This window comes from Embiotoca jacksoni, unplaced genomic scaffold (assembly GCF_022577435.1).
Source record: "Embiotoca jacksoni isolate LCO1_2020_lvr unplaced genomic scaffold, fEmbJac1.0.p SCAF_1, whole genome shotgun sequence".
Lineage (NCBI taxonomy): Eukaryota > Metazoa > Chordata > Actinopteri > Embiotocidae > Embiotoca > Embiotoca jacksoni.
In genome coordinates this window covers 2306416-2319181 of record NW_027185229.1, presented here as the reverse complement: position 1 = coordinate 2319181, position 12766 = coordinate 2306416, and the positions used below count along the sequence as shown (strand labels likewise).

The window sequence follows — 12766 nt, the reverse complement described above, 5'->3', positions numbered from 1 at the left end:
TTGGAGAACCATCACGGGGCTCAAAGTGATATAAAGAGTGTAAAAGTGACGAATCTTTCCAGAACAGACCATCTGTGACTGAAATATAGAAACAAAGAAAATATCTGCTGTCAGAATAAGAGATTTACATGATGTTTACTTCATATTAATTTAACACAGACTGTATGCACAAAAACAAAGTTCAGTCTTACAGCTGGAAGTGTGTAGAAACCTAATTTAACACACAGTTTTCCTCATTAACGAGAAGACCACATTTCCCAGAAACCCCGTCACTTCTGATTTTCTCCGGTGCAGTTTGTTTTGCTGAGAGCAGAAGGAGCAGAGTCCTGCTGATTGTAAACGAGGAGTCATTTCTGTTAATGAAGTCAGTTCTGTTTGCAGAAGATACTTAATGCCAAAATACTGTCAGCAGAGTTTCTGTTGATGAAAAATCACGGGAACTTTGCAAGCTCCCACAAATATGAAAGAGAATGCTTGAATTTCATTGGGATTTCCTGGAAGGACTGAATCAATAAACATAGATGTTGCATTTGTAATCAATATCCTCCGTATTAAAGAAGCTTCTGCAGATGGAAACATCCTGGCGTTTATTGCCTTCCACTGTAACCTAAACACGAGCAGAAACCAAACAAAAGCCTGATACTCGAGCTCGGCTGAAAAGACGAGTGCATTCCAGTGATGAAGTGTGAAACACTTGTACTCTAAATGCAGCGGTGTGTAAAGGACACATGCAGGGAGGGAGTCATCTGAAACTTGTGTAACGCTGCTTTGTTCTCTGTGAGGAGCCACTTAATTATATCTCCCCTGCACAGACCCGCATGTTCTCACATGGTCGACATGAGCGGGGAGCGCTTTCCTTTACGTCGGCATGCTCATATTTACATACTAAACACCTGCGAGCTCACTGAACGAGCATGTGGGCGTCTCCGGTTTGTTTGGTGCCCGTGTTGTGTGGCCGGTTCTTCAATCCCGAGCCACCTGTTCGTCAAGGGTGCCGTTTTACTGGCCGTGCATCTGCTGTGCTGCAGCTCTCACGCCACTTTCCACAGTAACCCGAGAGACCGGCAGCTTAAAGCACACGGTGGACATTCTTTAATAATGAAGGAATACTCTGCTTACAGTGCGCTGCCCGGCTCACTCATCGTGTTCAAAGGCAGACAAACGCTCAGTCTTCTGCAGGTCATTAAAGTATATTCATAATACCAGCATTGTCTTTCATGTTTCTGTCTGGTGCATTGGAAGGGGAGTCCTTTAATACAAAGTGAAACAGGCAGATGGGTTGATAGCGGTCATTGAGAAGCAGGTGCTTCCCACTGCTACGGCTCTGGACTCCCACATGTTGTAATTATAACACTGCAATTCATTTGAAGCCACAGAGGACAGATTAGCCTGCCAGTGTTCAGCTCGGCTCTGCTGCAAGGCTGACGTCACACCGTGCTGCATTAACCACCGTCACCGCTGCTGTGCCGGACCGGACACCCCTCTCGCTTCTCCTTCCCCTCAGGCGCAAACACAAACCGTGTTTCATTACTATCTCCCGTCTGTTTGGCAACTTTTCCCCTTTTTCCTCATCAGTTTTCGTGTTTCCGCTTCATTCCTCTGTGGAGGTTTTACTGTAGACCATCTCCAACCTCTCCAGCCCCCCCCTCCTGTTACTGCCGCCCATTCTCCGTGCAGTAGATTTGGCTGCTCTATCAGCTTTCTGTGCCTTTGTGTCGCTTTACAGATAAAACATCAAAGCACATCCTGCTTAGAGAGAAAAGGGATTTTAGAGACATTCACTTGCTCTCATTTTCTCCTTAAATCCAATTTCTACCTCACAATTGATCTCCAGTAAATCTCCCTTTGAATATATAGGCTCAGTGGTAGCTTCTCGCGCTTTATTTCACCCAACATGCAGAACATCATTTATGTTCTATCATATTTTATTTGTATTATTTACGTTGACTTGAATCGCTCCTGACTCTACTGTCTGCGCTGCTCCTGTGATCCTGTAAAGCTTTTTTTATGCTTGAATTGGTGGCAGACCTTCATCGATTTCTTCCGACCTGACACTGAAGGTCATCAGGACGGGGAAAGTATCAAAGCTCAAGCGGACATAAAACAACTGGTTTGCAGGAAGGGATAGAAAAATTAAACGCCGCACAACGGCAACACGGAGCGTCGGGTAGCTCTCCGCTGTGATTTGTTTGTGGACTTGCAGGCCTTCATCTCCTTGTCTAATTGCAGCGCTTTGGGGAGCAGCAGCCTGAGGAGTACAGTTACACAACCTGAGCTATATCTGCCTTTCTGTCATCACCAATCAGGATGAGGGCTATATGGGTGACTATCATTGGCAGTTAATACCTCGGCTTACAGAGGCATCCTGGATGTGTCCCAGCCGTCCCTTCGCCTCTGAGCCCCCCAACATGTACCCGTCACATGCCTTCAGAGGGTCCCTCTTATTGACATAATGAGATCTAATTCCACAGGATGTTTGCTTATGCATGCACATACACTCACACACTCGGTCTGGTAATACTATAGTCATAAGGAGTTTACAGGAACTTTATCTGTGTCCCAACACCTCATTCTCTGTCCTTTGATTTCATCTGATGGTGACATAAACATGTTTATCTGCACTTGGACAGTAACACTGATTTCACAGTCCTGTGACTCTGGGAAGTATTTTCATGTTGAGGAGTTCTGCACCTCATGATTTACATCCAGTGTGCCAATGAGCAGTGAGGCAGAAAGTGAGGGTGTGGAGTCATTTGTAAGTGTAACCAAAATCTTTTCACAAATCTTAACGCCGTTTTTTTTTTGTTGCATATCTGAACAATATTTTATTTTCCATTTAGTAAACTTTTTGCCAAAACCATAAGCATATTGTCATGTGTAGAAATCGTAGAAAGTGTTGTCGAATTTTTGGGTATTTTAAGTTTTCTGTGACGGCTTCACAATAAAAGCAACTATGCTAGTTTGATGCTTTTAATTTGAAGGAGCAGCAGGAGGACATATTCAGTTTGTAAGAAGTACCTTAATGCAGCTCTGATATGGCTGCAGGAGGACAAACAGTAACGGGGAAGCTGTAAACAATCTGTAATCAAAAAGAGGAAGTTTGGATTAAATCGATGGATTGTCCAGCGGGGGAATGAGAAAACTCCAGCACTAATAAAAGGTGTAACTGCAGAGTACAAATTCACAGAAGTCCCAGCCGTTAACGTTAAAACATCAAAAATGGAGTTTGATTTATGATAAAAAACAAGAACCAACCTCGACCCCCCCACAGAAATGATTCAAACGTCTTCATGCTTCAGTTCCTGACTTTTGAACTGATCCTCTTAAGTGCTCACGGACACAAACTTTTCCCTCAGCAGCTGACTGTCAGCGGTCGCCGGGTGGCCCGCAGCCCTTCGGCCTGTTTTAGATAATCCCACCACTCAATAACCATCATCAGCTCAGCGGGCCACTTCGGTGATTACACCAGCGGTGAAGGGACGCGAGAATATTCCGGAGGCTAATCTCCGCTGACAACCTCATCAGCACATCCTGCTGCAAACCGTCAGCTCAACAGTAACACACCGAAAACACACGGTGCTGCAATTCATGTCAGATTTCAGGGGTAATTAGTTATATTTTTAATTGTTGAGTTCTTCCTGTTCACCCTGCAGTCCTTCACTCTCAGCCGAGCTCCACCAGACTATTATTCACAGTTTACGGTTTCTTGGATTATAGTCTGGAAACGGTTCACGTTAATGTTCGCGCAGCCAGTCTGGGCGACGGATCAATCAGTGCTCGGTGTCCATGGTTACACGTGATGATGTTGAAGTCTGGTGGTTTTTTTCTAGATGTAGTTGCAGTAGAGTTTTGGGTAGTTTCAGCAAAGTCTGCACCCAGTAGGATCCATGGACATCCGAGCTTCCCAGACCCGTAAATTCTTGCAGTACATTTTCATTTTCTCTCACTGATCCAGGAATTTCAGATGAATTTGAGAATTTCTGAAAGTAATGAACATCTGATATTTTTTAGCTTCCAAATGCTTTTGTCTATTTAGATCAGGGTTTTTTATTCTCCGAGAGCTCCTCATGTTTCGTAACATTTATTCACATAGCTGAGCTCCACCATAATCACCGAAAGAAACGCATCGAAGTATAAACCCAGTATATCGTTTTAGCGCGTGGTTCTCCCTCAAACTGGTTGAAAAATAAATCAATAAGAAATGCTGAAATTGATTGCCAAATATACCAGGGCATCCTGGTGGTTCACGTGCTTCGGGTTGGAGACCCCTGATTTACGTAAAGATAAGAGTAAAAGGAAATATAAAGCTGATGAGCTTTTATGACACCATAATAAATAAAAGAGAAACATCAACTCCTATATTTCATGTGAACCTGTGATGCGTCTTGTTTTGCCAGAGCCAGGCAGAGGCCCACTACAAAGGGAACCGCCACGCTCGAAGGGTGAAGGGCATCGAGACGTCCAAGACAACTCGTCTCCAAGATGGCGACAAGCAGCCCCCTCCTCCTGCTGCTTCGCCCCCCCCGCCCGGCCCCCTGCCCTCCAGCCCCGAGCCCGATCCCAGTCACAACAAGCAGGGTGAGCGTCACCTGTGAAACACGACGTTACACACAAACCCAGTCTGAGAGCAGAGAGCTGCTGCTGCTAAAACCACATCATTAATTACACACTTCATGATCCGGGGCGTCGGCGGGTTAATTATCTGGTTCATGTTTGGTTTTCAGACAAATAATTCACTGCCTAAAAACCTTTGTGCCATTTACAGACGACCTTCAACCCTGTTCCAACTCCAAAGAGTCACCTTTGACCCGCAGCCCCCTCCCGACACCCACACTGAGCTCCGCGGACACCGAGTGCCCCCTCCTGCCTTCTCTCAGCACGCCCCTGCCCTCCTCCCCCGCAGCCCTCAGCACCCCCCCTGCAGACCCAGCAGCCGCCGGTCTCCCCGACACCCCGTCCCCGGCACCCAGCCCGTCCTCCGGGGAGTCGGAGGAAGAGAAAGCCAAGAAGCTCCTCTACTGCTCTCTGTGCAAAGTGGCTGTTAATTCGCTCTCACAGCTGGAGGCGCACAACAAAGGTTGGTCCAGTGCAGCGTTGTGACGTCACCAGAGAGAAACACATCTCTACAAATTATGCAAAATTAAAAAAAACATCTCTTCAGAGAGGATTCCTCACCTAAGAAGCTAAAGCAGGTTCACTACTGCCACCTAGTGGTGAGAACAGCAGGTCAAACCAAACATGGTTTAACTCGGAGTAAACGGATGGCGATAAAAACCTCATCATCATAATCACTGCAGATTATCTCACTCAACCGATGCAATGACAGAAAAAACTATTTATAACATCCAGAGCTTCAGTTTTTAAACAACCGTTTTCCATTTAGTACCCGTTCTGGACATTTTAATCATGCCACATGATGCTCATCAAGTTTGTGTGAGTGAAACAGAAATACAGATGTTCAAATTTACATGAAAAACATTCACATGAGCAGACTTTGGTATTTACAACATGCATCACAACATAACATGGCCTCACTTTTACCTGTAGAAACCGTCTCCTGTTGTTGCCAGGTACCAAACACAAAACTATCCTGGAGGCTCGAAGTGGACTGGGACCCATTAAAGCATACCCACGCCTGGGTCCTAAACTGAGCCCTGAGCAGGGAGGGGATCTGTCCACTGACCCCAACACTCAGGAACGCACCTTCCACTGTGAGATCTGCAACGTCAGGGTCAACTCCGAGCTGCAGCTCAAACAGGTGAGAAACCCACAAAAAAAGAAAGAAAGAAAGAAAGAAAGAAAGAAAGAAGGAAAGAAAGAAAGAAAGAAAGAAGCCGAGAGGATTATTTTACAGACAATCTGAATATTTGTCTCATTTTATGCTCCAGCATATATCAAGCCGGAGGCATCGGGATGGAGTCGCAGGGAAACCTAATCCTCTTCTCAGTCGGCACAAGAAGCGCACAGACTTTATGGTATTTATTCTCCTTCATCAAATCATCATTAAGATTTATTCCTTAAAGTTGTTTCACTTTTATCTTCTCGATTTTCCCTCAAAGGAACTTCCAAAAACTCTGGGGGCCGGACTTTTACCAAATCCTCTGGCTGTCGCTGCGGTGATGGCAGCGGCAGCTTCCTCCAATCAGCTGGCACTACGTGCTTCGACCCAGCATCATCACCCGCACCATCACCCCCACCACCCCCACCACCACCTCCTGCAGGGAACACCGCTCAGCCTGCTGAGGCCGGCCCCCGGACCCATCCGCACCGCCCACGGGCCGATCCTCTTCACGCCGTACTAACGGCGGACGGACGAGGATGAATCAGGAAGAAGAAGCACACTGTGAATCGGAGGACACGTGCCGTCGAGAGAACAAAAACAGTGAACGTAAATATGACTCTTCACGGTGCATTGTGTAGAGATGTTTGTTTTCATCCTCTCCCGTTTCCCTTCATCACTTTACTATCTGTCACCGGGCGGACTGACTGAGCAGATAGTCCGACGAGGAACTTTAAAATCAAGCACGGACTTCCTGCATCCTGCAAACTGCAACTGACTAAATATCTTCAACCCTCTTATGATCCACTGCATCGGACTCAAAACCCTACCTCTCTTATGTTTTGAATGTTCCTCTGTGCAGGAATAACCCATCACCTATCCAAAGCATTAGTATAAACAAACTGGGGGTTAGATTTAGTAGCTGCCTCTCATGTTAGCTGGTGTCATACCGTAGCTGTCACAGCAGAGTGGACTGATCCACTGTAGGTTCTGCTTTTGTGGCCCATGAGGAGAGAGAGAAAAAAAAAAAAAAAAGGTTCCTGCAACTTCCATATATCATTCACACTTCTCTGTGCTGTATGTCTACATTATCGCAGCTGGTCTTTAAGGTCTCTATTTACCTCGGTGGGAGAGAAACAGGAAGTCAGAGCAGGAATTTATACTACGTCTTAAAGCTGAAGTGATGCGCTCATCAGACGCATTTATGTTTTGGGCAAATGTGGGTTTGTTATCGTGAGGAAGTGATCGGCTTGTGATGCGCTGTGTAGCCGTCGGTGTTCGTTCTCAATCTGTGGAAGATGCAGTCAGGTTGGAGGAAATAATAACAAGAGGGAAACCTCAAGTTCGATTTTAGTGGGTAAGGATGATTCCCTGAATTACAGCCGATAGCAACCACGTCGATAAACGTCTCGCAAAGCACAGAAGTAAAAGTAGGAGGTAAGAAGTCATGTAAATGTCCTCAAATACATTTAAATTAATCATATTTTCATCTGCATCACTGTGCAAAACAGAAAGATTTCTGTGTCTTAATGGAATCATTTTAACACTGTGAACGGTTGATTTGTGACTTCAGCAGCAGGTTAATTGCAATATGCGCGCGCGCGCACACACACACACACACACACACACACACACACACACACACACACACACACACACACACCTTCAGCACTATGCCATAGACGGACAGCGGCGCCGGTAGGATGTGAAGACACCAGCATTATGCTATCAAAGGAAGAGAAGAGGACCACATACACAGACGAGTAGTTGTATGCAAAAAATAAAACAACACATTTTGGTAGTATTATAGGCCTGTGTTGGGATTAAGAAATGTTTAGTTTGTCAGCTCTGCCTCCTGTACTTCAACCCCCCCTCCCCCCGACCTCCCCTCGACCCCCCTAAAGTATCCCAGTGAAAACCGTCACAATGGCTCGTCAAACATAAGTGGCAAGCTTTAGGAAACGGAATCTGTAGCAATACTTTGAGCACTCCTACAAACTTTTCTTGTCAACTGCAATAAAAAGAAAATGTCTACAAATGTAATAAATGTTATTTAGGAGAAGTGTATTGAAACATAACTGTAAATGTAGATCATTAAAAATATGAGAAATGGTTCACGTCGGGGCTTCCTAATTGTTAAATTTAAATGAAATTATATATTAAATCATTAAACTGACTTTATGGTTGTAAGAAATGGTGAGCAGTGATTTTTTTTTTTTGTCCCAGTTTAATTATTTTCAGATATAATGATATATAATAACATGAATTCATGAATTAATTTTGTTGTAGAAGTTTTTGACTTCCTACATTTTTATGAAGTAGATTCCTTGTAATAAGTGACTAACAAACAGAACTGATATACGAAAGCATATCCACATTTCGGCTCTGAAGTTTGAGTTTTTACAGGTTAGAGCAGCAGACAATTATTTTTTTTTTTTTTTAAATCACGAGGAGAAAATGAGAATGTAACAGAATTTTTTGGGGGGATTATGCTTTTCTGGGACGAGGTAACAACATATACAAAGAGGACTGGAGGTCATCTAAAATTCATATTACTGGATAATTGTGATTCAATTTAAAGTGACAGAGGACGTAAATGCTGAATCAGGGTTTTATAACTGCTGGTCAGAACAAACAACATCACTGTGGCCGTTTAGCACGTTTACTTTCCACCAAATGTTAAATTAGTTTATATGAAAAAAAGAGAGATTGATAAAGACATAACAATAAAAAATAATAATAATAATAATCTTTAGCCAGGTGTGCCTTAAATAACCTATTAGTAGTATTACCAGTACTTTAGTAGAGACCTTCTTTCTAAATGAGAAGATTCAGACGTCGTCTAATTTGTGACCTTTAATACTGATCACAGCTTCTACAATTTGTATTGTTTGTAGAAAGACGCCAGACGAGACTTCATTCTTCCATTTTAGTTATTTTAAATCTTAACTGAACAACTGGAGCACCTGATGATGATGATGATGATGAAGAAGAAGCTGCTTGCTCCGAGACTCGTGTTATTTCACTGATGACGACAAGGTTTATAATCTGAGGAACTCCAAAAAAAAAAAAAAAAAAAAAAACCTGCCACCAAGCTGGACGGTGCAGCTGACACTGAAACATTTGAAGAGGTGACGGACAACTTCTCGTCTGTGGAAGCACTTTGTTGACGTGTCTTCTGACTCCTGTTACGTGACAGGAAGCTGATGAACCAAACAAACCGAGCGGAGGACGATCTTCCTGCTGCTGAACGAAGCCGGCAAACACAACTCTGCCCCGCAGGTGCTGCACACGCTGCCTGCGAACCTCACAGCTGCACAGCTGATCCACCCCGTGACGCCGCTGTCATAATGCGACGGTTTGGACCGGCCTGCTGCGAGCTGCTGCAACCGTCATCTGCGACTTTCATTCAACCGCTATCGACCTTTATGAGGAAAATTTGTGTTGCCTTTTAAAATGATCATCTTCACTGGTGTAAAATTAGAAACCACAGATATAAATATAAATAAGATACTTGTGATAAATTGCATGACGGCAGGACGCACCATCAGCAGTGCATGCAGACATTTGACTACAAACAAATACTCAAGTATATTTTCATATTTGAGTAGCTTAGTGTCTCTGGAGAGAGCGCCTCGGTGTCGATGGAAAACACAGTAAGTGTGCTACATTCATTTAAGAAAATGTTGTCTTTTTAAATGGTTTCTTCTGCTCAGGTGTGACTGCTGGCAGTCGGAAAAAAAATGTTGGACTCCCGAGATTATTTTATATACCGTCTATATAAAAATGTTTAAAAAGTTTATATTTTCTCACCCGAGACACGGTATTGTATTCGTAACTGTGTGACTACAGCTGCAAGTATTTTGAATATGTGCCGTTTTATTTATACTAAACGAGCCACGTAAAGTATTCGGTCCTTAACTATCAGCACTAAAACACGAGGATTCAAAATGGCAGTTGTGTCATGAAAAGGATGAACGGGGCTATAAACACACATTTAAATAAATCACATTAAATCATCAAATCACATTAATGAAAGTTTCACTTTCAAGTTTCACTTTCATTAATGTGTGCACAAAAGCACATTTTGATCATGTGAACATTATTAGAAACACAAACGCTGTTGGCAAAGAGCCTGTTCAATCTCTGAAATCACAAACTAAAAACCAATGACATCCTCTTCCTGTCTTTAAACACAAAATGGAAAAACCAGTCTTCACACCATGTCACCATGTAGAGAACTGAAGCAACACAGAAGATGCACACGAGCAGAAATATCAACAGGAAGAGAAACACAACTCAGAATAACGCCGGCACACACCGAGTAAAACCGACACTTCAGGTGAGAACGTCACGACTAGAATATTTTAAAACAGTAAATCTTATTGACCAACAAATTAAACTGTAAGTAAAAATGATGTGTAGTTTTATCTTGGTTTAGTTAAAGCTGTATTAAATATCTTTTTTTTTTTTTTACTAATTGAGAGTCATGATCTATAAAATGAAGTTTTAAAGTTTCAGTTTAAAAAAAACAATTGACAAATACATAATGTTTTGTAACTTACATAAAAAGCAGTTTGTTTGAGATCTTACTGTCTACGAAGCCTGTTTCTACTTTGTTCATGAGAACAGTGAGGACATTTTTAAGCTGTGTAATTCAGAAAACCAAAAAAATATAATATATTATCCCAAAACTGCAAAAACTATGCTCACAAAAATAAAATTAAGCCAACAAACACTTCGGTCCCTTTTTGCAAAAACAGAAGTAGTGAAGCGGTGACTTCCTGTTTCACCGCTGCCACTGATGAGTTTAAATCTGGAAATGAGCACATTACAAAGAAGTTACTGTAATTTCTGTTTCTGGTCCCTGACAGGATGCCGATGAACCAAACACACCAAACGCAGGACGACCTCTTCTCCTGCTACAGTCCTTCTGTCGTTGGCTACCGCTACGTCGCTGTGCTCTGGGGATGTGCCGTGACCGTCACCGGCACGGCGGGGAACCTGATGACCGTTCTGGCCTTCCTCTCGGACGCCCGTCTCAGGACCCGCTTCAACGTGCTCATCGTCAACCTGGCCGCGGCCGATCTCCTGTACTGCGTCGTCCTGCAGCCCATCTCGGTCGATTCCTATCTGCACCTCCGATGGCGCAGCGGTCAGCTCTGGTGCCGCGTCTTCGGCATGCTCCTCTTCCTCTCCAACTCGGTTTCCATCATCACCCTCTGCCTGCTGGCGGTGAGCAGATATCTCCTGGTTTCCAAGCGCTCCGTGTTTGACCGTGTGTTTTCCAACCGCGGCCTCGTTCTACTCCTGATCTCGACGTGGGTGCTCGGCCTGGCCAGCTTCGGCCCGCTCTGGCCGGTCTACGTGTTCGTGCCGCAGGTGTGCACGTGCAGCTTCCATCGCACCAGAGGTCGCCCCTACACCACCATCCTGCTGGTTCTTTACTTCTTCGTCGGCCTCGGCTGCGTCGCGGCTTTCTACCTGCTCATCTACAGACGTGTGCAGATGGCATCACGGGCTCTGCTCCGCTACCGGCTCAGCCGCCGGTCGTCGAGGAGGAAACCGGCGCCCTCGGCTCACGGAACCGACAACAGCGGCGTCGGAAGGACGAGCAGCTGTGAGCTGAGCAGCCAGGCAGAACCGGCCCGAAGTACGGACGAGATCACCCGGGAGAAGCCGTCCATGTCCGCTCAGAGCTTCGCAACAGCCAACGAGCTGACCGCCGATATCGTCCGTTCACCGTCTTCAGCGACACCCGTCGCCTCCTCCCACTCCACAACCTCAGGAGACGACGTCGAGTTTAAACGCGTCACCCGCATGTGCTTCACCGTGTTCCTGTGTTTTGTGTTCTGCTTCGTCCCCTTCCTGCTGCTGAACATCGCCGACAAACGGAACCGCGCCCCGCAGGTGCTGCACATGTTCTGTGCAAACCTCACCTGGCTCAACAGCTGCATCAACCCGGTGCTCTACGCCGTCATGAACCGGCAGTTCCAACAGGCCTACCGCATGCTGCTCAGCAGGGCTGCCGCGCCCTTCACCCGCCTCTGCAGCCTCCTCTGAAGCCTCCTCTGAAGCCTCCTCTGCAGCCTCCTCTGAAGCCTCCTCTGCAGCCTCCTCTGCAGCCTCCTCTGCAGCCTCCTCTGAAGCCTCCTCTGAAGCCTCCTCTGCAGCCTCCTCTGAAGCCTCCTCTGCAGCCTCCTCTGAAGCCTCCTCTGAAGCCTCCTCTGCAGCCTCCTCTGCAGCCTCCTCTGCAGCCTCCTCTGAAGCCTCCTCTGCAGCCTCCTCTGCAGCCTCCTCTGCAGCCTCCTCTGAAGCCTCCTCTGAAGCCTCCTCTGAAGCCTCCTCTGCAGCCTCCTCTGAAGCCTCCTCTGCAGCCTCCTCTGCAGCCTCCTCTGAAGCCTCCTCTGAAGCCTCCTCTGCAGCCTCCTCTGAAGCCTCCTCTGCAGCCTCCTCTGCAGCCTCCTCTGAAGCCTCCTCTGAAGCCTCCTCTGAAGCCTCCTCTGCAGCCTCCTCTGAAGCCTCCTCTGCAGCCTCCTCTGCAGCCTCCTCTGAAGCCTCCTCTGAAGCCTCCTCTGCAGCCTCCTCTGAAGCCTCCCCTGAAGCCTCCCCTGCAGCCTCCCCTGCAGCCTCCCCTGCAGCCTCCTCTGCAGCCTCCTCTGCAGCCTCTGGCGAACGCTGGAGATGAACCAGGTCTTACTGCTCTCCTCATACCAGCGTTGACATCTTCTGACATACGAGGCAGGCGCAGCACCGTCAACATCCGGTCACTTTCAGTTTTAAAACGGACATTTCTTGGTCATTACTTTGATTTATGTTGTCAATGTTTCAACCAATTATATTTAAAGGGATGTTTTATAGCTGCTTGCTTTTATAATATTTACTCTGTCTGCCCAGGATTTCATCACGTGTTCATTCTATGTAATAAATTCTATTTTGTGACACATCTTTCACAGCTGCACAGATTTTTTTTTTTTTGTGAAACAA

General features: G+C 45.7%; 2 protein-coding genes across 4 annotated transcripts in view; both read left to right on the top strand.

The window, feature by feature from the left end:
• The window catches only part of LOC138201430 (zinc finger protein 385A-like), a 32409-nt gene extending 24446 nt beyond the window's left edge, over positions 1 to 7963 (top strand). For 2 of the 3 annotated variants that reach the window (XM_069154926.1, XM_069154935.1), the window contains 4 exons: positions 4398 to 4578; positions 4766 to 5077; positions 5571 to 5758; positions 5889 to 7963. In XM_069154926.1, coding sequence (XP_069011027.1) covers positions 4398 to 4578; positions 4766 to 5077; positions 5571 to 5758; positions 5889 to 6302 — 1095 coding nt within the window. In that variant the 3' untranslated portion in view covers positions 6303 to 7963. The remainder of the gene's footprint in view (positions 1 to 4397; positions 4579 to 4765; positions 5078 to 5570; positions 5759 to 5888) is intronic. The other variant, XM_069154945.1, reaches the window with a different exon arrangement.
• Positions 7964 to 9940: 1977 nt separating this feature from the next.
• On the top strand, positions 9941 to 12018 carry gpr84 (G protein-coupled receptor 84). The gene is made up of 2 exons (XM_069154913.1): positions 9941 to 10121; positions 10654 to 12018. Exon 2 carries the CDS (start codon positions 10655 to 10657, stop codon positions 11840 to 11842), a length of 1188 nt encoding a protein of 395 aa, XP_069011014.1. The 5' UTR covers positions 9941 to 10121; position 10654; the 3' UTR covers positions 11843 to 12018.
• Positions 12019 to 12766: the final 748 nt, after the last annotated feature.